The sequence below is a fragment of the Eutrigla gurnardus genome, assembly GCF_963514095.1.
Source record: "Eutrigla gurnardus genome assembly, chromosome: 9".
NCBI lineage: Eukaryota > Metazoa > Chordata > Actinopteri > Perciformes > Triglidae > Eutrigla > Eutrigla gurnardus.
The window spans coordinates 22,789,557-22,803,019 of record NC_139923.1 but is presented as its reverse complement, the minus strand read 5'-3'; the positions used below and the strand labels follow the sequence as shown (position 1 = coordinate 22,803,019).

Genomic DNA, 13,463 nt, shown 5'->3' with positions numbered 1-13,463 from the left:
TTAAAACTGATTTGGATTTTCTCTCGTTACAGATTTGTTTGTCAAATATGACACGTGTGTTTCATGGATTTAAAATACTAATCTGTTTATAAAAGAGGCATTTCACAACATCCTCATTCACGTGATACCGCATGTGAACTTTTCTCTGATGGTGTGTGCAGCCAAGAAAATCAATGGGTCGTCAAAAGTGCATGGTGAAACAAACATGAATAGAAAGTCCAAAGTCTGAGCCGGAAATTGGCTCCATAACAAGACATATTTGCATCGTCACGGATACTTCCTCGTGTTTTTGTCTCATCAAAAAATGCAGAAAAGACCCGACCGTCAATTACACTACATTATCAACTGTTTACATGAGCACAGTGACTTCGGGGCTGCTGTTTTTTTGATCAACCGTGAATGAGTAGTTTGATTCTAAACTTTTGTTAAATTTATACAGCAGTGTGTTATTTCTAACTGGATCAGTGCAAGCTGCACCAGTGACGCAGTTCTAATCTGTCCAACTCACCGTTTGGGCTGAATGCCTCACAGGTCCATTTGAGTGTGAAGAGAAAACGATAAGGGGGCTTGATAAGCTGGCACTGTGCATCTGCTGAGAGAACACAATAGCCCCACTGAGCAGGCATGGGACACTGACACAAAATCCCAGCTGGCTGTCTTTATGCTCATGTTCAGCCTATCTTTCATCACTTCCCTGTTCTTCCTCCATCTATCTGATTGAATTAATGAACTCCCTTTTGAATAATGAAATAGTCCTTGCATGGCTCATTCAGATCTGAAAATCATTTTCTGACAATAATAGATATAGGCACTTGTGTGCAGCTTTGCCTACTATTTTTTTCATTTTTTGGGGAATACAATGGCAGCCATTATTGCACCTGTGCAGCCTACATACAAACATACATTTTGCTGTCATCTGCCTAGACAGTTGTCTGCGTTCTCATCACGATAGCTGATGTTAAATCTCACTAAAGTAAGACGCATGGATTAAATGTCGCCTCTCGGTCGCATGTATTTGTTTCTTTCCCAGATCTATTACAACCGGTTTGGGTGCATGTTTGCCTAAGTGCCATCGGTACCTGCCACGAGTGCCCAACAACCAAGTGTTGTAAATACTTGTTACGCTGGTTTAACTGTGCTTTCCCAAACGACACATTATCTTCTCTCACTGCAGTTCATTCTCAAGAAGCATTAAAGTCGTCGGCCTCAGTGACTCACGAATACTCCTCACCTATTAGTGCGTATTAACGGCTGCTCACGTCTGATTTGAATCTGTTTCAGTGGTCGTCATGGACCTTTACACACACTGAGGGTATGTAAAGCCTGGGTTTGCATTCACGGGGCGGCAATCTGTTAGGAAAATCAAGCTCCCGTCTCTTTCTGCTGCAGGGGTTAGGTCAGTCCAGACAATTTGCCTAACTGTTTACTTATCTTCACCAGGTCACACCAAACACGGCCCCACCTCAAGGCTTTAGTCAAAAGTGAAACCGAGACAACACTTCAGACGTCTGTCTGTGCCTCTGATGATTAGATGTCCACCTCTTTGTCGGCTAATGTTCTCGTGCGATGCACAAAGCCTTTACGGTTTGCCAGACGAATACAATGAAGCATTTGTTTTAAAGGGTCGACAACACACACATATACACTTCATGATGTGTTACCTCCTCGGTTGGAGGCTTCCTAACAGCTGCAATTACACTCTTATCTCTTGTCTTTACTTTGTGAATCATTAAAACGCAGGTTTGTTTAATCCTGAGGACATTTCAGATTATAAGAGCACAATATGCACCCAGAGAATCTACAGCGATTTATATGTAACGGCACAGAATCTGAACAATGGAATATAATGAATATGCACTTCAACTTGAAGTACATTGCTTGGTACACTCGTGTAACAATATGGCAATCAGTAGCCTAGCTGGTTCTATCTTTATTCCGGTCATCAATGGGTAATAAACTCACAGCAAACTATGATCTAATCAGAGACGTTTTCTGATGCCAGTCGTGACACTAGAAGATCCGACTTCTTGATAACAACATATGGTCCTCCAGCTTCGTGTGGTGACACCGTTGCGTGTGTGAGAGTGCAGAGGGACGATAAAGGGGACGTTGGGCAAAACATTGCCGTCGGGAAAGAGCGTGGTGTCAATCAAATCCACGCTATGTAAAGAAGGGTGACGAGAGCTAGATAAATCAAAGTGAAGATTAGGCTAAATTTGCTTGTGAATACGCGCCGAAAGAATGGCGCCTTATATTGACCCTGCTTTTATCTGGCTGGCCATCGAGGCCCGGTCGCTCGTCCTCCCGCCTGCAGGAACCAGTTCGGGAGCTGTGGCACGCACTGGTGACCAATTAACGGTGTGGCATTTCATGCTGTCACGAGAAAAAAAAACAACTGACCTGCGCTATCTCTGAACCCACGAGCCTTTCAAAGTCAAGCTCGTTACGGTGGAAGTCACGCCATGTGTGACCAAAGTCACCCACGAGAACAGCTCTCTCACTTTCTTTAAAATATTTCTCTCACTCAAAAACCAGGAATTATCTTCTTCTTGTTGTTCACTCGCAATCCGGACAAAAACCTGACTTCCAGAAAATAAAAACAAGGATGAGCTTTATTTGTATCAAACATCAACATTACATGTACACACTTCTCAATCAATACAACGTATAAAATAAACCAAATAAGACAAACCCTTCTGTTGATGTCAGTATGTATTACTTGTTATTGCGTTCTTGATAATGTTGTGTTTTTATTCTTCTTATTTTAATTATTATTATTACACTTCACAGTACCAATGCTATCAAGGTGTGCTCCTTTGGGACTTGTAGTATCTGGAAAAATTTTTTAAAAGTAAGGCATATGGCTTCCTCAGCGTCCTATGTAAGATATGTTATGTAAACACACATCTGTGAGGGTTTGCCTGCTGTCGGTAGGCTACAATTAGCAAGTGCTTCAATAAGGCAGAGTGGAGAACGTCTCAGTGCAGCGTCACAACTAAGTCACGAATGTAAAGAAAAGAAAAAGGCAAACTATCAGCATCGTGTAAACAGTTCAAACATGTTCTCATCAAAGAGGGCGATGAAAACCACGACAACGACAAAAACACACACATCACATTTGCATACGACATCGAAGAAAACATAAGTTAATGAAATTGTCACTTCTCTGACTCCCTCCATCCTCTTGCATTCCTTCCAAACTTGTAAACCAGTCTGCGTCCGTCTACCCGCTCTAGGATTTCTCTTTTGTAGTAATATCTGCAGCAAAGGACAGACGGACACAGTCACATTCAAATTAATCGGGATTTTGTCATCATATGCAATATAATGTGTGTCTTCCACCACAACCTTACATTATTTGTGTTCCCTCAGAATCTGAATGAAGTGATTGTTATGCGTTTTAAAAGCAAGCATGTAGCATATAACCTTATTATAATCCAATATGTGATGAAAGTGTGAAGACAGAATTATTAATTAGTCCTGGTTTGAAATGTTTTATCAGTCAGTAGAGTTTCTCTGTTGTGCAAATGTTTGTTTCAAAATATAATAATAATCAAATCTATTTATAAAGCGCTTTCCATCAAAGTGCTGCACAACAATATAAGAGTGAAAACGCTAAATTAAACCAGTTCTATAAAAACGACATGTTTGACGTCTCATTTCAAACACACACAAAAAAGGAAATGAGGCAAATGAAATGAAAGCGAGTTAATATGCTTTTGTTATTCATAACTGAGAGCACCAATCTGCTCGGTGATGCCATCAAGTTGCAAATCCTGCAGCACCACGGCGAAGAGAAAATCAGCTTTGTGGTCACAGTGACAATACCTGTGGGCACATCCTGTAGTTCCCAGTGGTTTTCACTACAATGGAATTAAGCCCATTAGATTAGCTCAATTTGAATGTAAAGCTGTGACTACTGCAGGAGCCAGAGAGACTTTCTGAGGCGAAGGCCGTTTCACTTCATTTGGGAGGAAAGTGAAAAAACACGTAGCGGTTTAAAAATGCCTTCATTCTTCTGGAGGTAATCTGCGATGTTGTGTGTGTTTTAAAGTGTTGAGTTCACTGGTTTTCGATGCGTAACTTTTACTGATGTCACCTTTAAGCATCCAAAGTTGTTTCAAAGTAAATGTCTTTGTTACTGTTTCAGCAGCAAGTGCATTATAAGCTGCTTAAGTCAATTGGATTGGTACAATGCAGTGTGAAACGTCTTCCTCATCACAGATTTTACAAGCTATTTGGCAAGCTGAGAAACCCCCTGTGTGCACGTTTGCTGATTGTGTTGAAAGTGCAGAGACGTTATCTGTGCAGACACGTTTCCTTCTCTCAGAGTGAAGTTATGGGAAGGAACATAATTGAAATCAATGCGAGCCGAATGTCAAGGACCGTCTTCGTAATTAGATCTCAATTTGAATGAATACTTTTAGGAGATGCAAAACCATTTTTCTTCTCCAGCGGTTTAAAAGCGTGCCGTTGGGTTTATGGGTGGAACTGCATGTGTAATAGCTGCACCGTACCTCATTGCCCGGCTCAGCTTCTCGTAGGTCATGCTGCTGTTATTCTTCTTCTTGCCCCACAACTGTGCCACTGCCTCTGATTTGAGGAAGCGGAAAACGCCCTCTGTCCGATCCTCCCACTTGATCAGTCCAGGGTTTCGCTCTGGGTTCAGCAGAATGTCCCTGATGAACTCCCACAAGTGGGTCCCCCTTGGGTCTGTGGGGCCAAGCAGGCAGGTTGAATGGTAGGAATAAAACACATCACAGTGTGTATGTTGTGAAAATGATAATGTGTTGCTGTTACTCACTGTGTTTTTTGACCTGACGACTGAAAGACCTTTTAATATCTGAGAAAAATGAATGAAATTATTGTTGAATCCTTTCATCTATCTATCTTCCATTAAGACCTGTGCTCTGTGTGGATTCCTCACCAGGGCTAGAAGGGGTGGGCGAGGCAATAGGGGCGAGGGGGTGAGTCAAGGGATCATAGATTTCTACGTAAACAGAGAGAAAAAGAAAAGAATCAAAGTCAACGTTTCATTCATTTTTTTACGTGATCCATTTCAAATGAAGCGTTGGCAGAAATAATGCAGCAGAATGACATATTTACCTCCGGATGGATAGCTGACGTCTGGGAATGGACAGGAGAAGTCTACTATAAAGAGGGAGGAATGGAAGAAGGACATATTGATTAAGTAGGTTAATCTGAACAACCGTGGATACGTCTGTGACAAATAAATTGTTGGAGAGACTCTTACAATCTGGTTTTAAGTCCACTTGCCCTATTTCCACATGGTATTGCCCTGCAGGGATGAGAAGGAATAAAGAAGTGAATAATTAGCTCCAATTTAGGGAATTCAATTGGTCAGTAATATGTGAAGAGGCATTATTATTATTGAACCAGATCCTTAGTTAAAGTATTAAATGCCTCTTTAGGGCACCACATTGCAACAGCCCGAGATATTAAACAGATTTAGTAGAACATCTATTGCGTGGCTTTATGGCGCATGCAGATATTTTCACTTTAAGAGCTCAAAACAGGACGGGCCTAGATGTTCAGTGCAATAAAAACAGGTGGATTATCCGTAGCAACATGTCTTTCCAACGAAGGAACAGAAACCTTATCTAAATGATCAAAATCTCTGACGCTGACGCCTTCCACAGTATGGCCTCAGTCATGTCGCAATTATACCCAACCACACATCACAAACAGCGTGACAATGGCGTTCAATAGCAAGAAACTGAGCTGGTTTCTCTCAGCCTGCGACAACAATAGCAGCATTGTGCGCTAGTTTGGTTCACCATGTCTCTGTAGCTCAGAGGTTAAACCTGTTGTGCCTGGTCGTCTGCCATTGCAGCCGGTTTGAAATGCCATCAGCTGTAGCTGTTGGGTTCAGCTGTGATGTGCTGATGTCTCACCTCATAACGTTTATTTTATAATGTTGTTTTCATTTCCACCGAGCTACATTTCCCACATCCTAGTTAGAAACCCGATGGTGAAGCCTCAGGCCTGTGAACGCCGGTTTCTTTACAACAACCTCCGACTCTAATTAAAAAGCAGTGCATGAGCCAGCTTGTGTCTCGGCTCCCAACACCCCCCCTCTGTGCTTCGTTGAAGAGCAGACAACAAACCCATCGCCTCCCTCACTCGAAGCACTCGCAGGAACCACGCGGCGCGACCCCTGACTGGATCTGTGATCCCTCCTCAGCAAGACCCGACCTCGAATCACCCAGCTTCTCTTTTATTGGGACTAATCATCCACCCCCAGCCCACCCCTCCATCAGACCCTCAGACCCTCAGACGCACCACTCCACTTGAGTTCTGTGATGCTGTGGAAGAGAATGGGTCCCACGCTGCCGGCAGCGTGGACGAAGTCCTGGTAGCCCAGGCTGCAGAGCTGGTGGCCGTCCATGTCGAAGTTCTGGAAGGGAACGCTGGCGGCGTCGATCTGGTGCATGTCCATGACCTGCTGCAGCCACTCCCACACCTGGTACTTACTCCAGAACTGGGGCTGGGAGTCACAAGGCCACAGGCGACTTGTGTAACCAGACATCACCATGGGCACTGGAGACAGACGACATACACATTCTCAAAATAACACACTTGTTTGCATCGGTCAATTAGTCATGTTTTAATGGAAATATGCTAGTCAATAATTAATCCGCTGAACAGTTTACCGAAAGAGCTGTTGAGCTACTTCTCTGTCGGGAATCTCTAATTAATGCCTTGTGTTTCCGAGCTCTGGGCTCACCAGGTGAGCAATACATCAGCCGCTAATTGTCGATTTTCATTCCTGCATTGCGGTTTCATAACCAGTGAGAGATCTGGATTGTTGAACAGAGAGCAATCAGGATCATTCAGCAAATCAAATTAGAATATTTTCCTGAGGCCGTTTTAGGATTTCTTTTAGGACTATTGAATCAACTGATTTACGTTATTGAAGAATGCTGGGAAAGCGCTTCGAGAAGAGTGTGTTAGTGCGGGTCAAGCCTCACCATCAGGGTAGGAGTTGGTTGGACTCCAGGTTGTAGGCAGCTGGCTGTCCAGGGTGGTGGATGGTGTTACGCTCATATTGTAGCTGCTGCACTCTGATGTACCATGGCCCAGGGGCCGAGGCAGGAGAGGAGTAATTTACTGTATGGACCAACTGAAAATGAAACAATCATCTTTACTGCTTGTGGCATCCACGCACACACAAAACCGCTTGAAATATGACATGGTGATTTCAATTCAAATATGAGCAAAATATTCAATATATCAAATATAATGCAATGTTTGTTTGATTTAGGTGAATATGTATGCGCACATTTTTCTCACGGCACTATTACTACTACTACACACATACAATGCGAAGAAATCGAAATATGTAATAAATGTAATATATGACACGGAAGCCTATCCCTCTGAATTGGAAATGGAGAGAAACAATATTGTTCGACGATAGAACCTCACATTAATACAGAGACCAAACAAAAGTATAGAAATAGTGGTTTTCAGCCATGACTGATGAAACATTGTCTACATGGAGGTAATCTCCAGCCTCCACTCTGGCACGCCGAGCACAAGTGATGTGAATAAACACAAATGATCCTGCAGTCAAACTCGCTCAAGGTGTAATATAGAAGTTTTGATCAGTCGCGGCGGAGTCCACCATTCCCACGTTGGATTCAGATTGCCTTCCCTCGGCAGGAGGGATTCACAGGAAGTGATGCATGCATGTGCAGTGTAATCTCATTGTTATCTGCCTCATGGTTGACCGTTGTCTTTCCTCACACCGTATCAGATTTGCCTAATCTCACAGCTGCTAACAACAATAATCTTACAGCTCCTGCTTTACGTTGAAGGACAAAACATGGGGTGGCTTTTATTGTGAAGCAGCCACAGGAACTGCAATGTGATTGAACAAATGGCTTTTATTGTGAAGCAGCCACAGGAACTGCAATGTGATTGAACAAACTGTGTCAATAAGATATATTCAATTGAATGCATTTAATAAAAGTTAGTGAGACAAAGGAATTCTATATTGCAGCGCAGTTTATGGGTTGTATAAGATAGACAGTTTCCTTTCACAAAACTCCAACATAGCTTGTTTAAGCAACGTATTACGAACCAATTACTGCCTCTAGTGGCTGTAGTAATTATGACAGGAGCAGGAGTAAGTGCTGTTTGTGTCCAGAAGTCAACGTGACATCACAAGTCTCATTCTAAGTCATTCTATGGACGTGATGTATGTTATTTTATGAGGATGTGTTGACCTCCTGCCACCAGTAGGGGGTGCAGATTAAAGGAAAGCTCCTGTTGGTTGTATTAGAGGGTGAGAGCCTGTTGAAGTTACAGACTAATGGATCTGTTGGGTTTTAATGTTTTAATGGAGGCTTGAATTTAATCATTGTCAGTTCTGATTCTGGGATGCTTGTAGTGTCTGATGCTCATAATCCCTAAAGTAGCACTTAGGAACACGCGGCTGCTGTTTGAGTTACTGATGTTATTATGTCTTCGACACTGATTTTATGTATTACAGCTGCTTAATTCGATGTCAGTGGATGTCGTGTTTAGTATGGGCTGCGCTTCCTTCCACGCTACACATTTGCAGTGAGAGCTGTACTGTAGGCATCATAAAGGCTATGTTCCAGACTCCACCACAAGTGGATTTGCATCCCATGTAAATAAAGCTCGCAGGACAGCAACACCTCCACATTTTCTTTACCCAGCAGGAGGTGGAGGAGTGTGGAGAATAGCCGACACTGTTCACACATTTGGTTTTATGTTACTGTGGATTATGAAAATCTGGTGGCTGTTATTAGTTTAGTTATCAATGCTGCTAAAATAGATGCCAACATTTAAAGCTTCATGGCTCTGGGAGGTAAACTTTATGTGTTTTTAAAATTGACATTAATTATTATTATTTCTCAGATGAGAAATGTGAAATATTCTGGAACCATAAATAGTAATCAAGCTGTCAAGGGTAAAAATTATGGGTAACACCTGTTTCAGATGGCTACATAATTATCTTATTCTCTACACTGCAAGGCACACTTAACCTGTTTTCTGTTGGTCACACCTTTTTATAGCAGGTTATAAACAAAATGACGCCAAGCCTTGTGACACATTTTATAGAAGATACCGTGCGGCCGGCCTGACACAAACATGGAATAAAGATAGGCGGCCGAAAAACCGCTCCAAGATCTGGCAAATCAGTTTCATAACAACCCAAAAGAACCAATGAGATTCCCCCAGGAGGTTAGGTGACACACGCTGTCATGCCAAGGTAGATGGGCTCCTCGCTCAGACACCTTATGCTGCGTGTTAACACTGTCTATGCTGCCAAGAAGATGTCTTAGCAACAAGGCAGCAAGTGTGTAATGCAGCAGGGCTGAAGAAGAGAGACAAAGACATAGTCACAGTTATGGATCAATATCCTGTTAGCTGAGCCACAGTGAGAAATCACTCCGCGGCACCTGCCATGGCAACGACGTGAGGAGATAAGCATCGCTTATCACCAAGTCAAACGGTTTTATTCCAGACGTTGGAGCCTTTTTATAACATTGGACGTCACTACATTAGTCATTTTTCTGCTTTAGTTCTCTCCCTTTCTGCTTTATTTTTTATTTTTGCTTATTAATATATTTGGCTTTGAATCTAACCTTTAATTAAGACCGAGGTTGATGCCGTGGCATTATATGTACGACCTTCCCGTGACACCAGTAGTTGAAACAGAGTGAGTGCAGTGTTGACAGTGAGAAAGTGCACAGAAAACATCATGAGTACAGGAGAATATATTAAAGTGAATGCATTATTTTGCATGGAATTACACAAATCTTATTTTCGTGATTTTCTCAGTACATAATGAAGTGAAGGTAAACAGGGGCAGCTTATTTTTTTGTGTCTCCAATTTTTCTTTAAAATTCCAGATGCTGTTCAGTGTGATTGCACAAAGGTTTACACGATACACATGAGATAGCTGGAGGTTTAAACCCACTGAGGGAAAACAAAACTACATTTCACAGAATTCCCACACATGCACTGACTGAATAGAACGGGTTAGAAGTTCCAATGAAAGCATGTTTAAAAAAACAATTACAGTGCACAATTAAATGACATTAAAACACACTTAGCCTATTAAACCAACACCCCAGTTATTTGTGAAAAGCACTGCTGGTTTCCCAGCACCAGCGTAGCATCTTACCAGAGCAGTAGAATGAACTCAGAGCAGGCCTGACGTAGATCCACTCTCCACACGGCCGAACAGAGATCAATACTAATCTCTGGAGATTCCAATAGTCTCGAGGACGAGTGTTTACAGTGAGATGAGGTGAGTCCTTTTTGCTTCCCAAATCTGTTTAATTACCAGATGAAAGCATGCAGTCACACTAGGTGCTGCCCCACCACAATGGGTTTTTTATCCTCCTTACTTCCTTATCCTGCACCAATTGGCTACCTGTCCAGGGTCATACCAGGCAGGTATTTGCATAATGCACACCCACACATACACACACACACACACACACCTCACATAACTTTTATATTCCCTATTGGCACAGTTCCCTCTTACTTGCACACACTTACTCAAGCAGAAAGGCATGTGCTCGTGAGGAGGCATACACACACACACACACACACACACACACACACACACACACACACATACAGGGAAACGTGAATTCCCTTAAAGTCATTGTTCATATAGTTGCTTAAAATAGTGTTTAACCTTCAGAGAAAATGTCCCGTGTTACTATGTTGCACTACATTTGTTTTCCTTATTTCATCATGATGAACGAGGTGCTGACAGTTTAGGTAAGAGGCCCTGAGAGAGTTTTCTCCTTTTCCTTTTAGGAAACTGCGCGGTGGAAAAACATTAGTGTCTGAAAAAGAATGTAAGAGAAATGCCTTCGGTTGGGTTACACATTTACAAATGTCTTTCGATTCGTTTCCTAACACAGTGGCCTCTTTCAATTTGCAAATTAAACGTCCACTTGCGTCTGTTTGAGGAATCGTGACGATTTAGGAAGAGTTTATTTTAAGTCTCGCTTAGATTTATGGATGACCTCACCTCATGAAAATAAACCCAACTCTTGATTAACTCTTAAAATAGCTTCCTCCGACATGCAGTGATCCACAGGTGTCTCAGTGATGACAATTCACTTTGGTATGCGTCCCGTAAATCCCAGCGAGCCTCACGCAACAGTAACAGGGGTGGAGAAATCAAAAGCAACTTTATTCCAGTTTCTTCTTTGTGTTCATTATGCTGAACTAAATGTCATGTCAAGTCTGAAGTCACACACGCAGAGCTGCGTCAATGCCAATACTGTTCAACTGTCCAACAGATAAAATCATGTTTCTATTCAAATCAGCCGTTGTGCAACGCACAGCTGGAGAGAAAGAGAATGTGAAGGTGCTAACTTTTTTTTTTTTCTTCTTCAAATTCCTCAAAACATGTTTGTCCTGTTTTTGTTTTGTTTTTGTTTTGTTTGCCAGTTCACATACAGAGCACGTCTTTCCACATCAAAACCGACTGGATTAAATAAACAGCATTCGTGCAGAAGTGAAATTGTCAAAAAAAGCTTCTTTTTTTTTACTGAACTTTGTCACCCTTCATATTCGCTGTTGCCCTATACCGACAGCGATCAGATGGAGTTCAATCATTCTATTTTTTGCTTGACGCCAATTAGTCTGTGGGGCAAATTGTCACATCTTTTGATGTGAGATGTAAATCTGATCTGTAGCCTTGTACCACCACTATACCTCTTGGGACCAGAGGCTCTAACAGCATCATGTAGATGATTGAAGTGGCTTTGAGCAGGGTTGAACTGCATAATAGGCTGAAGACTGTGAGAAAGTGTGTCAGGTTTCTCCTCAGAGTCGTGTGGAGGGAAACAAGAGGCGATGCCTAGAAAACAAACAATGAATTAGTTCTTAGATAATACCGATCCATAATTTCAAATCCGAAATTACCACATAAAAGCACTATAAGCAATTCATATTTAATCACCTCTAAAGGCTGACATTAATGGCCTTTCCTCATCCCATAGAAAAAAAGGTCAACTTTATAGCGTACATGAAATGTGACCTCTGCAAATTATTTAGGTGCAGTGAGCTCCTGTGAAGCACCCGTTGTCTCGCTCGGAGATCATCCGATGCACGGACAGTGAGATCCAGGAATTGAACAACCTTGTGGTTTAAGGACGACCCGCTCTTCCCACGGAGCCACAGCTGCCCGGCGATCCCTGCGATCAACATTCTGGCTTAGTTCTGTGCTCTCTACAGTTCACACTGAGCTCACTTTGGAAGCTCTCTCTCTCTCTCTGTCTGTGTGTGTGACTTGGACTCATGCCTACAGCTCAGCCTCAGAGGTAATGAGGGAATTCAGTGTTAGCATGATTATCTCTGAGAGTTCCCCGCTACAGTCCTAATGGTAAAACCCACCACTCCTGATCACCCCGCGCCTCCCTGACACCGACCTACCTGCATGGGTTACGGATAAGTCGCTTCAAGCCCTCCCTGCAGCCAGACTGCTGCCTATTTGTAACACAGGTGCTATTTTCTGGATTCTTTTTTTTTTTTTTTTTTTTTGAGCAGCAGCAGCAGTTTCCCATCCTCTTTTTAAAAGGGTAAAGTGCCTCCAGGGTGTAATTTGGGACCTAAGCCAAGCCCGGTGCCTTCCCACTGTGAATGCCTGACCAGATTTTATTGCAGTAAGATTAATACGCCCATCTGAACTGAAGTCACACACACATCTCATTATGGCTGATGGTTTGGTCTCAACTTTTTCCTTATATTGTTCTTTCTCTAGCACACTTTCTTTTATTTTATTTTTTTTGCCATGTCACAAGGACAGCCTCGTATTTGGCATCTCATTTCATGGATCTTCGTTCTGCTTTTTCAGGGTGGATGTGGGTCGACATATGCTGAAGTCCACTGGGGGGGAATAGCGAAAAGGGAGAGAAAGAGTGGGAGGAATCAAAGTCTGTCATATCAACTGTGTGAGTCAGCCTTCCAGCATCGTGAGAGGCAGCGAAGACATCCTGCCAGACGCAAGAAAATGTCATCAAAATGTTGGCATTATAGACAGTGTTATCTATTTTTAAACAGGGAGTCAAGTAGAGGCGTATGTCACCCTCCAATAATAGTCCACTACTGATCCATTTATAAAGAGGCGTATTACTTGCGTGGTGGTACTGTGAAATATTAATGCTTCATTTGAGGACACGGTCAAAAGTTTCCCTTTGACAGGAAAGGCTGTCAGAGCTGCCAGTCAGAAGAAACAGACCAGACAGGAGGAGGGTACAGTTTGCATGCTCTAATGAACAGGAAGTTATTAGCAGGAGTATGTCTATTACCGTCCCACTTGCCTCCCCTCTTTCATTAGCTGCTTATCACGCCCGTTAGTGTCTTCTTTAATACTTCACATTTTGATTAGCATATGATCCAAGGGAAAAGACGGAAAAATCATTTTATTAGTGTCAATT

At 42.5% G+C, this 13,463-nt stretch overlaps 1 protein-coding gene across 3 annotated transcripts; it reads right to left on the bottom strand.

The window, feature by feature from the left end:
- Positions 1-2,594: 2,594 nt before the first annotated feature.
- ehf (ets homologous factor) lies at positions 2,595-10,375 on the bottom strand. 3 transcript variants are annotated; one of them, XM_084018498.1, is made up of 9 exons: positions 10,184-10,375; positions 6,993-7,131; positions 6,304-6,561; positions 5,255-5,299; positions 5,107-5,151; positions 4,928-4,990; positions 4,805-4,843; positions 4,518-4,713; positions 2,595-3,258 (listed from the first exon to the last, which is right to left on the bottom strand). In XM_084018498.1, exons 2-9 carry the CDS (start codon positions 7,066-7,068, stop codon positions 3,159-3,161), a joined length of 822 nt encoding a protein of 273 aa, XP_083874624.1. In that variant the 5' UTR covers positions 7,069-7,131; positions 10,184-10,375; the 3' UTR covers positions 2,595-3,158. The 3 variants fall into 3 exon arrangements, with proteins under 3 accessions (XP_083874624.1, XP_083874623.1, XP_083874625.1); XM_084018497.1 differs by having other exon boundaries at positions 6,993-7,144; positions 10,184-10,374; XM_084018499.1 differs by having other exon boundaries at positions 5,107-5,148; positions 6,993-7,144; positions 10,184-10,374.
- Positions 10,376-13,463: the final 3,088 nt, after the last annotated feature.